Here is an 18551-nt window from a genome sequence, read left to right on the forward strand (position 1 = left end):
TTCGTATTCATTTTTTTAAATCTACACCTACACACTGTTGTAAAACGTATTAAATGAATATAGCACACTTGCTGAAGGTTTCACTGATGCCGGCTACTGCTTATATAATTATGATGCTTAATTTTACGTCTCACCTTGAGCCGTGGAGTGTCCAGACTTTTGGTGAAATCCTATTTGAGTGTGTCTGTGAGGGAGTTTCTGGATGAAGCTCTCTCACATTAGGGAGGGCAATCTGTTTACTCAGTTTACAAATCAAGGGACTGTAATTAATTCTTGGAGTTTAACATTATTCCAAGACATTAAACTTATTTGCATTTTATACTATCAATAGTGTATTACAAAAGCATTATTACAACAAGATCTTTACCTATTTTCTAAAAAAACTGAAGAAGGGGGATTTAAGGAGACCGCAGTATTGTGTTTTGATGCACATCCTGCACTAACGCTCAGTTTCAGTCACATAATAGGAAAAGGAAGACAAGTTCATTTTGAGCAACAGAAATAATTCAAGCTGTTTATCAGAATATGTTTTGTCTGCAAGAGTGAGGTACCAGACAGGAAACTGTTAATACTTAGTTCAAGAATTTAGGTAATTTAGCAGGGAAGATTTCTTGTTTAGTTTTGTATAGGATTAACCTTTGAATTATATAACTGGTGTTCCTATAGATTATATGACATCTGTATTTAGGATATAGGAATATAAATAGCATAATTAAGAGACATGTCAAAAATGCCAATCCATTATAATATGGCTCTCCACATTTCAGGAATATGTTCGAAACTTCAAATTCTGAACAATAACCAGGGCTGGGAAGAAGAAAGAAGAAGGTTTAGAAGAAATATTTTGAGAATTTCAGTATTAGAAATTTAAACATTTTAAGGTCTTCATAGAAACTCTAGAAAATACTCTTTATTTAAATGCATCTCAAACCTAAAACTGTAATGTTAATTTTATTTGTTTCTGTTTATGTGTGATTTTCTATTGTTTTCTTTATATATTTGTGTTTTATTTTTGAATTTTAAATAACTACCAATTTTCTTAGCTTGAAATATTTATCTTTTGACTGGCTTTCACAGAAAGATCCATTTCTTGTGTTCGTGACTTCAGAAGTTAAAACATTCATTTTCTTCTTTGCATCAGGGAAATATTACCATTAATGGTAATTTAATATCTTCTACTTTTTCTTGCCTCCCTACAGAAATCTGTACTTCATGTCACTGCCATCTAACTGAATAAATGTAGCCTTATCCCATGCAACTTTCAAAGAATCAACACATACAAACATGTTCAATTATTACAATTCTACTAATAGAATTGAAAAAGATCTTAAGTTAGGTAAGTTAAAGGATTGAACTGAAAATTGTTTTTAACCAAAATATATGTTTTCACTAGGATATAAGAAGTCTATTAAAAAGAATTGGCTCATTTACTAATTTTGATAGTTCTCAAGTTCTTCCAGTTAATATTGGTCTATTAATATTTGTTTTTCCTTATTGAACATTAAACTTTCATTAGAAATCATAATTTGTGTGATTTTATACACTAAAGTTCTAATAGTGTAAAAACATCAGGGAAACTTTATTTTCCTATCTACTATGGGTTCTACTTGAAGTATGTACTTGTTTGGCAGAATTTCCATTTATTTAGCTTTTGACATTTAATTAAACCTTTTTAATTTCAAAAATGAGAAACTTGAGTACAGTTCAACCAGACAAATACTTTCATATGCTACCATTAGCTGCAAGTCGTTTGCAAATTGTATGTTTATATTGCTTTTTAATTTTATCCCACCATTATAATCTTTGCATTTGAAAGGTTTTATGTATATACACATATATATTCATAGATGTATAAATACATACACCCACATATATACATATATATATATAGATATACACACATATATGTATATAAGTAAACAAATCCGTAAGTTACGTATTGTGTTATATAAGTTAGTTTGAAGCAGATGATTTTACCATTGTGTACTTATGTGCCACTCTCAGGAGCTCTGTGCAGCCACAGGCATCTCCAAATGACAGAATCCCTAAGCAGTTTGAAGGATGGAGCTGCTTCGTAAGAAAATTGGAGCAGACTTCAATGACTTGAGTCAGCTGCAGAAGACAAGCTGCACTCAGCAAATATTCGGTAGTATCTTCTGTCAATCGCAGAACACCTAGATGTTTTGAAAAAATAATGATTATATGTCCCATGAAATAAGGCACACATATGCTAACTGGAAATTTTTCAATTCTCTCATTAGCAGGGCTGTCTTTTCTAATGTACAACAACCACTCAGGAAATATCTTTTTAGGGAATCTGTATAAACATTAACAAGATGGATGAAGGGAGCCAGTCTAGATTATCAAAAACAACTGTAGCAAATGAACAGTGAATACTATCATTACAAAGAGCAAATTGTTATTTCTTTACCATCTTAAACCTGCATCTAAACCTTATTTAAAAACATGTCTATATCATGACTCAAGGAGCATTATATCATTATATAAGGATCATACAATTGGCCAAAGAGGTAGCTGTCATTTGTATGGAAAAACATCTTGGCAAATAAGAGCATTGAGGTTATACGTCTGTTTTTTAAAGTCTCCATTTACTAGCTGATAAGGATGACTTTTCCTAAATATTTTGCCAGTAATTGACACCTGGACTGTCTCAAAAGAAAGAAAACGCTGCTCAGAGTCTACAAATAAACAACTGCTTATATGGTTACTTTCGTAGGTATAAAAAGCAGGCTCTGTTTGATAATATATGTAAAGGCTATCTGTAAAGGATTTTTAAAAATGAGATCAGAGCTATTTAAGCTATTTCCTGTGTACTGATATGCTGCAATAAACACATATTTATTTATATAATAAAAAGCTATTTAAGGTATTTCCTCTGTATTGATATGCTGTGCTATTTTTGGAACAAGCACTATTGATGAATTATTGAAAATGTTATTTTTTGATAAGTTATATTCCTATTTGTTTTGGCCAAGCAATATAGGTAAATTACAAGGTATGATATTTCAGAAGGATTATATCAAGTATAAACTCTTCCTTTGTAAGTTTGCCTTTTAAAATACCTTCATATAGATTCCATATGGTTGCATAACCATAAAGAAAAGAATAATACATACTGATAGATTATCTCTATTTGGTTCAACCTCTAAAATATGTTGTGAACAAATCCGGTCCATCAGCACACTTTTCTGTGTTGTTCTTGTCCTGGATTTTGAAGGGAGAGCCCTGTCCATATCTCATGAGACCCAGAGAAGTATGAACTATTCTTAGATTCAGATCTAAAGATTCACCTACTATAGACATTGAAACTTATCCTGGTTATTAAGAATATTTATTGCTTAATGAATGAATCCACAAAACTACTATAGGAAAACAGCAAAATAAAAGCTCCTTAATCTTGAAATGATTTCTTGGGTAAGCCACCAAAATACAGATAACAAAAGCTAAAATAAAAAGGTGACACAACATTAAACTAAAAAGCTTTTTCACACCACAGGAAATAAAAATAAATTTAATAGAAGACCTCTAGAATGAGAAAAATATTTTCAAACTGAATATCTGGTAACAGGTTAATAATAAAAATGTATTAAGGTCTCATACAATGCAATAGCACAAAAGAAAATTATTGATTAAAAAATTGACAAAGAACCTGAAAGGACATTTTCCAAAGAAGATATACAAATGATGCAATAGGTACATGAAAAGGTGCCGGGCATCACCAATCACCAGGGAGATGCAACTCAAAACCATGAGATACTCTCTCACACCTGTTAGGATGGCTGTTATCAAAAAAAGAAGAGATAACCAATGTTGCTCAAGCTTTGGAGCAAAAAGAAACCCTTGTACAGTTGGTGGGAAAGTAAAGTGGCACAACCATTATGGAACACAGTATGGAGGTTCTTGAATAAAAATTTAAAAATAGAACTAACCCATGATCCAGCAATCCCACTCCTGGGTATATATTCAAGGGAAATGAAATCAGGATCTTCAAGAGATATTTGCACTCTGAGTTTATTGCACTCACAATAGCCAAGATATGGAACCTAAATGTCCTTTGACAGATGAATGGATGAAGAAACTGTGGTTTGTATATGTGTGTATGTATATGCGTGTGTGTGTGTGTATGTGCGCACACACAATGGAATGTTATTCAGTGATGAGAATGATGGAAAGCCTGGCATTTGTGACAACATGGATGAACTTGGAGAGCATTATGTTAAGTGAAATAAGCCAGAAAGAGAAAGACAAATAATGTAGAATATCACTTGTATGTGGAATCTAAAAAAAAAAAAGTGCTGATTTTATAGCAACAAGTAGATTGGTAGTTGTCAGAGGCTGAAAGGGGAAACGAAGAAATACAGGTCAAAGGGTACAAACTCAGTTACAAGAAGAATAAGTTGTGAGGATCCAATGTACAGTGTGATGTCTACAGATAGCAACATAGCATTGGTTATTGTATTCTTGAAAATTGTGTCAGAGTAGAGCTTAAGCATTCTCACCATGGAAAATAGTTCACTATTTGCCATGCCTTAATTTTCATGACTTTGGTAAGGGTTAAACAATGTATATGCATATCAAATCATTACATTGTATACTTTTCAGTATGTACAATTTTATGTCAAATATTACTCAATTAAATTGGCATGAATGAGTGAATAAATAAATACTTGTTGACCCCAAATTCATCTTGGGTACCTTTATTTTATAGTTTGGGTAAATATGATATGATTATTTCCAAGGAAGAGACTGACTAAAAATCTAATATGGAATTGGAATATCCCACTTCCCCTCTCATTTTTACAAATGAGAATGTACCCGCACCATGAGAGAGAGACACATGTTCTTGTATATTGGTGTTAAAATAGCTCTATTCTCTCACAGTAAAAAAATTTTATTGCATATTATTTACCTCTTTCTCTTTTATATTACTGAGTTTAAATCCTGATTCTTCCCCTTACTACCTTAGGATAGTTACTTAACTGGTCTATCCTTCAGTTTTCTCACTGGTAGAGTAGGAATAATAGTACTGTGGGTATATAATGCAGGGTTATTGTGAGGACTGAATCAGCTTATATGTACCAAGCACTTACCTGTGTAAGCATACTGAACCAAGGAGTTAAGTGCATTAGGATCAATTCCTTCCATCTTGACCTCTTCTTGTGTGGCTTCACACATGTTGGTAGTAAACATCACAGCAAAATAATCTGACATAGCACTGAGGACCAACCTGGAAATAGAAATGTTTCACAGGAACTTAAATTAGTCCATAATCTCACAGAAAAGCATGAAATGCAGACAGTAAGTTTGTAACACTGGTAACTCTGTTTTCTGCATTTCACAGTTCATTAAAGTGCTATGAATTAGAAAGGTAAAACGAGATGATTTTCTTTTAAAGGGTTCATCAATTTCTCCCTAGCTTAACTCTTTTAAGTATCACACAGGGCGATGAATCAAATATGCTACTGCTTTTTCAATACAGGAAGATAAACATCCGTTTTCCTTAGTGTTCCAATTTGTAATCAATGGACTGATTTTTGTTGATTCATACTTGGTTACAATCACCAAATGTTCTGTCTGCATAAGGATACTTACCGATGGGCTGGGATTCGCATGTTTCCAGCAACGAGTATCACATCACACAGTCTTTTCTCTTTCCAGTAGTTCTCTATTTTATGGAGAGTTTTCTCTGCATGGTTTACAGCACGGAACTCCTCCTCAGATTTGCTGACATCCATTTTTTCAGGGTGTTGTGTATCTAATCTAAAAGAGGGTGAGAGTGAGAATATGTGAGTGCAAATGTCCCATGGAAATTTAGACATATCAACGACAAGAAATACATTGTATTAAAGTAAAATTGAAATTTGCCCTCCGATTTTAAATATTTCACTGTGATTGCTACCTAACCTTCCATCAAAGTGATGTGTCATTATTAGTATTTATACGTGGCATGGAACCATAAAGGGGTATGGTTTAGTTGCAGGGCTACTGGTAAGTGCCATATGAACAATCATAAACTTCAAAATACCACCCTTTGTTTGATTTTTATTGATATCACAGCTTTGCCATTAGGCATGAAATTTTAGGCATGATTTAAAATATTTTTCAAGTTTGAAAGGTATCAAAGTACTCATAACATATGAGAAATATTTCTTGAAGAATCTCAAGCCTGAGAGTTTGGTTACACTCTACATGTGAATCCCATTAAGAAAATATACAACTTCCATCTTTTATATCTTTTCTCAGATTTAATGGGATACAATTGACATATAGCATTGAATAATTTTAGGTGTGCAATATGATTATTTGAAAATATATATTGTATATGATTTCAATAAGTTTAGTTAGAACACTGAACACTTCACATAGTTACTATCTTATGTGTGTGGCAGGAACATTTAAGATATACTCTCTCAGCAATTTTCAAGTGTCCAATACAGTATTGTTAAGTATAGTTACCATGCTGTACATTAGATCCCCAAAACTTACTCATCTTCTAACTAGAATTTGTACCTTTTGACTATTTAGGCAAATATGGTAACTGTTGAATTTACAATAAGGGAAGCTGTTTATATGTTCTTTCAACATCACACAACAGCAGAATTTAAACACTAACACAAGCACCTAGAGGCTTACAATCAGTAGAAACTTAAAAATTTGATGGTTGGATGAACACACTTAGATACTTTGATTGTTACCTTTCTTGCTTCCAGGCATCATTTTCCAACCACCCAGTTAAGATTAATTTTAAGTTCCCCCACCCCCAATTCAGCCTGTGCTTTTTTTAAAATTACATAATTACTATTGTTTAATTACAATTGTTATAAATGATATAAGGGGTGCCTATCCGAGTGTATAAACAAGAGATCAGATACACCCTATTCCATTTTATCTTTGTAAACTATGACTCCACCTCCACAGTAGTAGTTTGAATCTTTTTATAATCCTATTTCCTCTTATTAAAACTTGAAATAAGGTGCTTAAAACTGTAAAAACTCCACAAACACTAATTTAGTTTGTAAGGTAATTTACAATTCTCCAGACAGGTGAGTTGATGAGGCCCTGATAAATGGTGGCAAGGGGGGATGGAAAAGAAAAGTTTTAAAAATATGCAGGGAGTAAAATTGATGTGTTAACTAATAAATAAGGAGGGGAAGAGAGAAGAAAGTTTTAACAGAGACCATTAGAGGGCAGAGGAGAAATAGATTATTAAGATGATTATTTTAATTTTGGACATGTAAATTTTTATAAGCCTCTGAAATATTTAGGTAGATATTTTGGTAGGCAACTAAAATTTAAGCATAGAACTGAGGAGTATGTTCAAAGCTGTAAATACAGCTTTGGAAACCATAAGCATATGGGTCCCCGAATGAAACCATAAAAACAGATGAAGTTGGCTCTAGAGAGTACGTAAAAAGAGAGGACAATTATCACCTTTCATCATCACCAAATCTCTGCATTTCAGGTACCTTAAATTCTGATGCTGTCCCAGATGACTATTTTATTTTATTTATTTATTTTTTGAGAGGGCATCTCTCATATTTATTGATCAAATGGTTGTTAACAACAATAAAATTCTGTATAGGGGACTCAATGCACAATCATTAATCAACCCCAAGCCTAATTCTCAACAGTCTCCAATCTTCTGAAGCATGGTGAACAAGTTCTTACATAGTGAATAGGTTCTTACATGGTGAACAGTGCAAGGGCAATCATCACAGAAACTTTCGGTTTTGATCACGCATTATGAACTATAAACAATCAGGTCAAATATGATTATTTGTTTGATTTTTATACTTGATTTATATGTGAATCCCACATTTCTCCCTTATTATTATTATTATTATTATTATTATTATTATTTTTAATAAAATGCTGAAGTGGTAGGTAGATGCAAGATAAAGGTAGAAAACATAGTTTAGTGCTGTAAGAGGGCAAATGTAGATGATCAGGTCTGTGCCTATAGACTAAGTATTAATCCAAGCTAGACAAGGGCAACAAAACATCCACGGATGCAGAAGATTTCTCTCAAAACAGGGGGGGGGGCTGAGGTTCTAAGCCTCACCTCTGTTGATCCCCAATTTCTCACCTGATGGCCCCCTGCAACTGTGCCTGTCTTAGGTTGTTCCTCCCTCGAGGAATCTTACCCATCTCTGTCAGCCTGTGCTTTTTTAAATACAATTGGTCCAGGGTGATATTACTCTTTGTTTAGTACAAATAAATGATTCACCTCTGAATCTTCTTTGGGACTTTAAGTTACTCTACTATATGGATCATCAGGATAGCATGATATGAATATCCTTAAAATTGCCTGCTACAAAATGAGCCTGTTTTCATCTGTTTTGGAAAGGAACAATCCCTTGTCACCACAGACTGGAAAGCATTTCGGTTTCAGTCAACCCACTTATCCTAATCTTTACCCTGCTCAGGTAATGGTTTGATTGACACTTAATCAATCAAACATCAAATGTCTATTTATCTTAGATATCCTCACATATACTCCACCATGTATTAGAATGGGCATATTGTAAAGGAGGAATATGTTTTGGGAAGTTCTGGCCAGGAAATAATTTTATTCTGTGAATGTTCTTCAGCCTAATTTGGTTAAGGATACAAAAGTATCTTTAATTTAATCTTGTAACATAAGGACTGAAGTTAGATTTTTATTTGGCATCCTTTTTCTTTTTTAATGTAAGCATTTATAACTACAAATTATCTTCTTAGCACTGCTTTTGCTGTATCCTGTATGTTTTGGTATGCTGAGGCTTCATTTCCATTGACTCAAGATATTTTCTAATTACACCTGTGATTTTATGTTTGCCCTATTGATGGTTTAAGTGTGTCTTGAAATTTCCACATATTGGGGGATTTTCTATTTTTCCTTCTATTAATTTTTGTTTTCATGCCGTTGTTATCAGAAAAGGTACTTTGCATCATTTAAATCTTTAATGTATTAAATTTTGCAGTCAAAGTACGAGCTAATCTTGAGAACATCCCACATGCACTTGAGAAAAATCTGTATTTTTCTATTATTTGGTGGATTGTTCTCTGTAGGTCTGTTTGGTCAATTAATCTATAGTACTGCTGAAGTCCTCTATTTCCTTATTGAAGTCATGTCTGATTGTTCTTTGGATTATTTATACTGGGGTATCAATATTACTATAGTTCCATCTAATATCATTGTAGCTCCATCTAATTCTCCCTTCAATTCTGTCAGTGTTTGTTTCATATATTTAGGAGATCTGGTGTTTGTTGCTTCTATCTTTATAATTCTTATATCTTATTAATAAATAAGTATACCCTTTTATCAGTGTCATCTCGTTTGTTTTTTGTAATAGCTTTTGACTTATCCTATTTTGTTTGATACAATATAGCTACTCCTGCTCTTTTTTGGTTGCTATTTACATGAAATATATATTGCATCCTTGACTGTTCTTAATCTGAAGTGAATTTCTTCCAGATAGTATAAAATAATCTATTGAAAAATCTTTTAAAAATATCTGTTCTGCCAATCCATGTCCTTTGATAGGGAAGCTTAATCCATTCATATTTAAAGTAATTACAGATAGAAAAGGTCTTAAAATTGCTATTACGTTCTTTGTTTTCTATATGTGTTATAATAACTTTTTGTTCCTCATGTACTCCATCACTGCCTTTCTTTCTTGTTTATTTGATTTTTTTGTAGTAAAATGTTTTGATTCCCCATTTCCATTTGTGGTGTTTTATAGCTGTTTTCTTTGTGGTTACCATGGAGGTTACATATGACATTGTAAAGTCATAACAATCTTGTAATGTAATACCAACTTAACTTCAGTCACATAGAGAAACTGTTATGCTCCTCCCTTTCTGTTACAGACACCACAAATTACATTTTAATGTACTGCATACCCATAGATTTCTAACTGTGTTTATTTGACTTTCAAATACTGTAGAAGAATAAAAGGTAGAGTTATGAACCAATATTTACAATAATACTGATTTTTATATTTGTCATGCATCTTCCTTTATCTGAGGACATTGTATTTTTGTTTGGCTTCAAGCTACTGTCCAGCATCCTTTCATTTCAACTTGACGGACTCCCCTTAACAGTTCTCGTTAGACAAATCTAGTGGTAATAAAGTGTCTCAGTATTTGTTTATCTGGAAGTATCTTAATTTATCCCCCACTTTTGAGGGACAGTTTTGCCAGATACAGAATTTTCAGCTGATATATTTAAACTGCTGAAAGGAAAAAATGTTATCATCCCAGTGCTTTCTACCCTGCAAAGTTTCTGTTGAGGGAACCACTGATTGATGATTCCTTATATTGATGAGTTACTTCTTTTTTGCTGCTTTCAAGATGCTCTGTCTTTTACTTTTGATGTTTTGACTACAATGTGTCTTATCTGAGTCTCTGGGTTTATCTTACTTGGAGTCATTTATCTACTTGTATTTTAAATCTATATCTTTCTTCAACTTTGGGTAATTCTCTGCCATTATTTCTTCAAAGAAGCTCTCTGATCCTTGTACTCTCTCTTCTCCGTCTGGGATTTCATTATGCATATATTGTTCTGTCTGATGATGCCACACAAGTCTCTAAGGATATATTCATTGCTTTTCATTTTTTTTTCTTGGCATGTCTCAGATTTGATAATTTTATATACTCTGTTCACAGATTCTTTCTTTTGCTGGTTCAAGTCTCTTGTTGAAGCCTTCTAGTGAACTTTTCAATTAAGAATTATATTTTTCAGCTCCAATTTTTCTTTGCCCTATTTTATAATTTCTATCTCTTTGTTGATATTCTTATTTTGTTTATATATTGTTTCCCTGATTTCCTATTTTCCTTTAGCTCTTTGAGGATATTTAAAATAGTTGTTTAAATTCTTCATCTAAAAAGTCTGAAATCTGTGGTTCTTTAGAGTCAGTTTTTGGATGTTTATTTTGCTCCTTCTTAATGAGCCCTGTTTCCATGTTTCTTTATCTGCCTGGTGATCTCTTGTTAAAATTGGGTTTTGGGAAAACAGGCACCTTTCCTAATCTTTGCATAATGGCTTTGTGTGGGAGATATCTTTCACTAATCAGCCCAACATGAAGATTTAAGGACTTCTCAGGCCTTTTCTGGGTATGCAATTTTTGTGGGCTTGCACGTGTGCTTTTTACCCCATTCTCTCATGAACATGGCTGCTTATACATGTCTTAATTTATCTAAGTCTCACCCCTGCTTCTTGAGGCCTTAAATATTCTATTTATTCCTTTCTTCATAATCTGTTACCCCCAGGTGTCTGTAGGTCTCCAGCCCCCCTGCAGTTTTCATGTGCTATGGTGTCTGCCACTCTCTCCTGTGTTTTCCAACCTCAGATCCAAACTATGCTGCCATTCTCATCTGAGTTATGATTTAGGCAACACTGAAATCAGTTTCTTAGGTAGCTTAGAGACAGGACAGAATATTTCAAACAAGTTCAACTCTTGTCCTCGTATCTTGACCAAAAAAATAAGTTGCATTCCTCCAACTATGCCATGCCACCCTGGGAAGGGGGTGGTACAAGAGCAAGCATCAAGGCCATGAAACTTCCTACTGACTTGAAAGTGACTTTTCCTTCATTGGGCATTTGTTTGGTTGCTGCATATCTTTGCCTTGTTTTCAGAGCTCCCATAAAGCTATTTTAATCAGTCTGTGATTATTTACTTCATGTTTCCAGTGGGGAACAAGAGTCTGGAGCTCCTTATTCAACCATTGTGCTGTCATAACAGAAGCTTGGATTGTCTAATTTTATTTCATTGTAAAATATTTGAGGCTCCTGTGTTTTCCTGAGTAGCAGTTTTTAAAACAGACATCAGAAAAATAAATCTTTGAGATTCCATTTGCTGTAAAACTATTTTGTAACTATTTTATTTTGAGAAAGAATGGAAGGCTTTATCTTCAAGAAATCAATGTGAGTGTTAATTTTGGCAGCCTATTTAGAAGGCTACTTGGCAATATAAATTAAAAAAATTAAAACATGTGTATTCTGTAAAGAATTCTTGGGGAGCCTCAGAGAAGCCTCCTAGTTCACAGCTGGAAATCTGAATGCAATTACATTAGAGAGTGTGCCTTTCACCATAGTTCAAATGTTGTAAAAGTGCAGAGTGACGAAGTGCTAACAGAGAGTGTATAACTTAATATTTATGCATTTCTGTTCTCTAAGAGCTTCATAACCCTTTTTGATTTTTTTTTGTCAAAAGTTCATTCTATTTTTCAAGTGAGCCATGGAGGTTAAATGGAAACTCAGCCTTCTAATGGTGCTCCATTAGAAGGATATAATATGTTTTCATGTAATAAGTTTTCAAAACTCATTATAGAAAGGATGATGTCCTTACTGAAGGAATACAAAGCTGCACCCAAAAAATTAATTTCTGTTTTGTTTTTGATACTTAGTGATACTTGACCATCAGAGAAACATTACTTTCTGAAATCCAGGGGACAACCTTATTGCTTAAATAAAATTTTTGTACTGACTCTTTCTTGGAGAGCTATTAAAGCTTTACCTATGTGCTTTACCTGGAAAATAGAAGGCACCCAGTAAATGACTGATGAATGCATTAATTTATGTACATTTTAATGCTACTGCAGCTTGAACTTTACTACATGTGGAGTCATGGAAATGGACAAAATGAACCTCAGAAACAAATCACAAACTTAAAGTTTTCTCTTGCTAACATAACTGTGGTACATATTGAGAGGTTTGCCATCATGCAGATATTTTGATTCTGGGTGGCATAGATTAAGCCAACATTCTAAACCTAGAGTAGATAGAGAATTTTCTCTTAAGAAATGAGGTATCTATCTTTTTGCATAAAATAAATACTTTAATTAATCACAGGTTATCATATTTTAAGATACACTGTTTTAAATGACTGAAATTGTTATTTGAAAAGAAATATTATATATAGGTAATATAAAGCAAGAGTCTACAAGGTTTCCACTAAACCCAAAGCTTATGGCCGTCTGTAAAGGTGAGATAGGGACCATGGGTTTAGGCAGAGTAGGGTGACAGTCTCCAGAGAAAAAGCAGAACAAGACAATTACAGTCAGAACAATGTAACAATATGCCAAGAAGTCCCTATCGAAACTGTGTTAAGCATTATGCAAAGTCAGAGTCACACTCATTCTCTAGGGTAAAGATACCAGACTAGGAATATAGACATCTTCAGTGAGATCAGTTAAAGCTCAAAAGGCCGGGAGCAACTTGGCCTGGAATGTTTGAGTGTTCTGCAGATAAAGAGAAATGTCTCAGCATAACCTATGACTTCACTGTATCAATTTAGATCATGACACTGTAAAATTTACCTTAGCCTGCTAAAAGGCCTAGGTTATTTTAAGTGTACATATGTGCTATATTTCCTTCTCTAATGCTAATCAAGTAATCTGCAACCTAGTAAAAAGATGAATTTAGTAAGCAAGCCCAACTATAAAGAGCCCAAGAAGTTAAGAAGTAAGATTCTTAACACACTTTAGCAAACAGGCAAAAACCCAGTCCACCTTCAGCGCAGGGCAGGCAGTCTTAATTGACATGCTCCCAGAGGAAAACTGTTATCCTGAGAAAGAATCAGAGCAGCAAATTTCTTCTGTTGCTCATCAAAAATGATGAGCATTCTGGGACCAGTCTGCACCCCTAACCCTTTACCCCTATTCCTGAAAATCCTCAATCACGCATAAGAGCTCTAGACAATGAGCCAACCACGGACTCTCTTGCCCCTCCTGATGTGACCCAGGAGTTACGTCCTCTAACTTTATCTCTAAATAAAAGCCTCTACCCCTGCTCTCCTACCTTGGGCGTTTGCTAAGTTCACTCTTCGACTCTGCAAACAAGAACCCCAGCATCAAAAGCATATTTATTACTGATGTTTAGGATAATATACTTTTAGGACTCTTTACATTATACATTTATACACTATACATGATACATTAAGGACTCTAACATGTATTTGATCTTGGATTTATAGTTTCCAGAATTATTAGAAAATAAATTTATGTTTTTTACGTCACAAGGTCTGTGGTATTTTATTGTGGCAGTCCTAGCAAACTAATGCAAACTATATATAAAATCATATATGTTAAATAAGGTCAGATAATTTTTTGCATGACGTTATGAAAATTTGGTGAAAGAAACTGTATGTATTGAATTATAGTAAATGAAAATAGTTATAGCAGATGTTAAAAATGTATCATTGCATATTACATTAATTGTATTATAAAAATAAAATTTGAGAGGAGTCAGCATGGTGTAGTCATTAAGAACTTAGGCTTTTTGCTCAGATCAATGCTCAGTTTCATTCACAACACTTAAATTTCTTGACAGTCACTTAATAAACTTCCCTACTGCTTAACTCTTTCCATCTGTGAAATAGTACCAAATTCAAATAGGTGCTTTAAAATGCAATAGGAAATACTCATTAAAGGTTAGATGTCATAATCACCAGCAGCAGAAGCAGCCCCACGACCACTGTCAACATCACTGTCATAGTCACAGTGAAAGCAACAAGGGCAAAAAACAAAAACCAAGGTAGCCTTAGAAGGATACAGAACGAATATAGGCGAGCTTATTAACCATGAAGTATAGACATGAGCTGGATGAGTAGAAAAGAGTGAGAAAGGCATTTAAGAAATGGAGAACAAGGTGAACAAAAGCTTATAAATGTTTTAGCTGCTGTTACTTGCCCCAGCTAGATTTCCCTAGGATGTTAGAAGGAACACAGGAAGAGCCAAATCAAAAGTAGACTATGAAGAGAGGTTAAACACCAGGAAAAGCAAAGGCCATTTACCAAATCTGATAAGTGCAATGAAAACCGAGAAAAAGGATATCTGGGGTCAGGAACTGAGTCAATAAGAAGAAGCTGCTCGTAATGTGTTAGTTTCAAGGTCGGTTCTAGATTACAGCTCACAGTGACTTGACAAAGAAACGGGGAGAGTGAAAGTAGTTAGCATCTGGCTGCGGAGAGGCCCCTTATGAAGGTCTTGCCTGAGTAAAAGAGTGGCAATTTTGAGCCAGAGGCCTGGCAGCAGAAAAGTGCACAGCATATTCAGGCCAGTATTTGACTAACTTGACTGGCATATAGAGATTACACAGGAAACAAAAGTGAGAGCAGCAAGTAGCAACCGCATGTGAGATTTAGTGAGATACAGTAAAGACTAGAAAGAGAAATACAGAATTGTCTTTTGAACACAAGCAGGATCAAAATAATTTGGTGATCTTTTCTGTTTGTTGTGTTTATTTGGGGAAAGTTATTTAACTAAAGGGAACCTCATGCTTTGTTGTTTTTGTTACATCATGCTGGGCAAAAAGTATCTGAAAAGAGGTTAATAAATCCTTAATAATGAGACAGGGAGATGTGAAGATTGATTATGCTAAGTTGGTTTGAAGCTGGTGAAAGCATTATTAGGCAGTGATCGCTAAGGCTTTGCGGTTTTCAGTGGGTAAAGTAAAGGAGGTATGACCCTATTCAAAAAAATATCTTGATTTTTATGATAGGAATTACATTTGTAATTCTACCCCAAATTTTCCCATTACGTACAAATCTATTTCTATTCAAATAATAAATTTATGCTACTAATAACAAATGAACAATTATAGAGTTCTGACTAATAAGTTATGAGATCTGGTGTAATCATTTCCAAGTAATGGAGCCAGATCACTCCTTGAGTATTGGTACATGCCTGTACAAGATTCCTTCAGGACAGATTGTGATGATTAAGGTACACTTTCCACATTTCCCATAATATACTGAATCTGTGATGTCAAGTGTTTCATTTAACATAAGCAGAAAAGCTGTTAAGGTTTAAAATAAAACATTGAACTGTTTCAAATGTGAAGATCTATACTTGTTTCCAATATGTTTGTAAATCACCCAGGAATGCATGCATTTTTTTCCCTTTTTGGTATCACAGAAGTCTATTTGTTATGTGTAAAAAGACTCATTAGCATCCTCCTTTCTCAAGCTTCCTTGGTATATCCTTAATGTTGTATTAAAAAAAACTGAAGTTAAGGTTGATGTGTATGCAAATATGCACGACACAGTTCTGCTCATCTTAGTGTAAGCATGCTACCAAGTATTTTAAGTCAATATCAGGATCAAGTCCTAGACCTAGATGTATATCTAAAGATTAGAAAGAAAAACATACATTCTCATTTATGCCTCACAAGACACTGTAAAAATGATATATATATATTGTGAAATATAAAATTAAACTTTACGTATCATCAAATAAAGACAAAAGAATATATTTTTTAAATTCTTCTCAGGAGAGATCTGGAAACTGAAGTGTGGCTACCTAGAGTACCGTGAATTCTGAATAGTTTTTGGTTTTGCTGCCCCTTTTTGGTTTTGAAATAAAATACAATGAAAGAGACTAAGCCACAGTACAAAGCAAGCACAACTATGGATAGTGAATTTTACTGACAATTGTTACACAAAAATGTTAGTTCTTAAATAATTGCTTTTGAAGTAGTACTTGTGCCTGCTCTCACTTCATTGTAAAATACAGTTAAAGATTTTCTACCCATTTTATACATCTAAAGGAACTATGATCAATTAGTAATAGGAACAGGTTGTGTGTCATGCTAACAAACTTAAATGTGGGTAATGTTCAAATGTCTTCAAAATATGCATTCTTTAAGCAAAAATAAATATCTGTAAGCAATGTGAATAAATTTCTTGATAAAAAGAGATTATGCTTTTGTGGGTAAAATTGTAACATTTCCAGAATATCTCGTCTGGCTTTAGAACATTTGCGCTTTAATACGCGTTCAGTGGTGGAAAGAAGTATGGCTTTAGTGCATTTTCACCGTTCCTCAGGGATGGAGAGAAGTTCATCTCCATATCAATGGATAACTTACGTGGGCAAGGAGAACTTATCTGTACCTGAGAGGTGAGGCAGAGGGCTGGTTTTGCTTCTGCTAGAGCAGGAAAGAGAGAATGGCCTGGACTGCAGTTTGTGAGCAATAAACTGATTTTAAACTTTATTTCTACCTTTGACTGATTTCGGTTTTTACAGGTATTTTACCCCAGGATTTCCTCTCCCCAGATTTAGACCTGGTGTAGTCGGCAGGATTTCTCTGAACCCAAAATCTGTTATAATGGGTTCGACCTTTCGGTGGGCCACCCCAAGAAATAATGGGGAGAAGTGGCACTCGCATTGAGGGACATGTGTCTACACTTGTGTGGTCGTGGAGGCACCACCACCACTGCTGGCTGGGCCGACCCCAGCCTGTTGCCCGAGCCTAAGGCTGCTGCTTCTGCCACTGCTGCTACTTCTGCTGCTGGCTGGAGCCTGGTCACAACTATGAAAAGGAGCAGATGTCCAGGTCAATTTGATAGAGAAGCAACTGGCTGCTGTGTACCACACCTTGCTAGCTACACAGCCCACTGCTGGAAAAGCTCCAACTAAGGTAATAACCACCTATCCCATCCCATATTAAAAAGATCATTCACCATGACCAAGTAGTATTTATTCCAAAGATGCAAGCTTCTTCAAAAGTCATAAATCAGTGTGAAGTACCACATGAACAAGAGGATGGATAAAAAACATATGATCCTATCAATATATGTTGAAAAAGCATCTGACAAAATTCAATATCCACTCATGATAAATATGCTCAACAAAGTGGCTATATAGGGAACACATATAAACATAATAAAGGCCATACATGTCAAACCTATAACTAACATACTTAGTGGTAAAAAACTGAAAGATCAGGAACAAGGCAAAGATGTCCACTCTCCCCACTTCTATTCAACATAGTACTAGAAGACCCAGCCACTGAAATCAGACAAGAAAAAGAAATAAAAGTCATCCAATTTGTTAAAGAAACACAACTGTCAGTATTTGCAGATGACATGATAGTATATATAGAGAACATGAAAGACTCCACCAAAAAATTATTAGAATAAATGAATTTAGTACAGTTGCAAGATACAAAAATCAATATGCAGATATTGGTGTTTTCTATATACAGACAATGAAAAGAAAGATAAATTAAGTAATCAATCCTATTCACAATTGTATCAAAAATAATAGAAAACAGAGGAATAAATTTAACCATCGAATTGAAAGACTTGTTTTACACCAAAAATAACAGGATACTGAATAAAGAAATTGAAGAACATACACCATGCAAATAAAGAGAGAGCTATTCCATGCTCCTGAATAGGAAGAATTAAAGAATTGTTCAAATGGTCATCCTTCTCAAAGCAATCTACAGTTTCAATACAATCCTTATCAAAACACCAGTGACAGTTTTTACAGAGCTAGAGCAAATAATCCTAAAATTTGTATAGAACCACAAAAGCCCCTGAATAGCCAAAGCCATCTTGAGAAAGAACAAAACTGGAGGTTTCCTGGTTTAAAACTATAGTACAAATCTGTAGTAATCTAAACAATATGGTAGTGACACAAAAATACACACATAGATCAACAGAACAGAATAGAGAGCCCAGAAATAAACCCACATATGGTCAACTAATCTATCACAGAGGAGGCAAGAGTACACAGTGGGGAAAAGGCACTCTCTTCAGTAA

The 18551-nt window shown here is 34.3% G+C and overlaps 1 protein-coding gene across 3 annotated transcripts in view; it reads right to left on the reverse strand.

Annotated features, from left to right (window-relative positions):
* Positions 1-18551, reverse strand: part of LOC118970540 (kelch-like protein 4) — a 139216-nt gene that overhangs the window by 29467 nt on the left and 91198 nt on the right. For all 3 annotated transcript variants that reach the window (XM_073227359.1, XM_073227360.1, XM_073227361.1), the window contains 3 exons: positions 5614-5781; positions 5112-5248; positions 1978-2174 (listed from right to left, as the gene is read on the reverse strand). In XM_073227359.1, the coding sequence (XP_073083460.1) occupies positions 1978-2174; positions 5112-5248; positions 5614-5781 (502 nt within the window). The remainder of the gene's footprint in view (positions 1-1977; positions 2175-5111; positions 5249-5613; positions 5782-18551) is intronic.

This window comes from Manis javanica, chromosome X, assembly GCF_040802235.1.
Source record: "Manis javanica isolate MJ-LG chromosome X, MJ_LKY, whole genome shotgun sequence".
Taxonomy (NCBI): domain Eukaryota; kingdom Metazoa; phylum Chordata; class Mammalia; order Pholidota; family Manidae; genus Manis; species Manis javanica.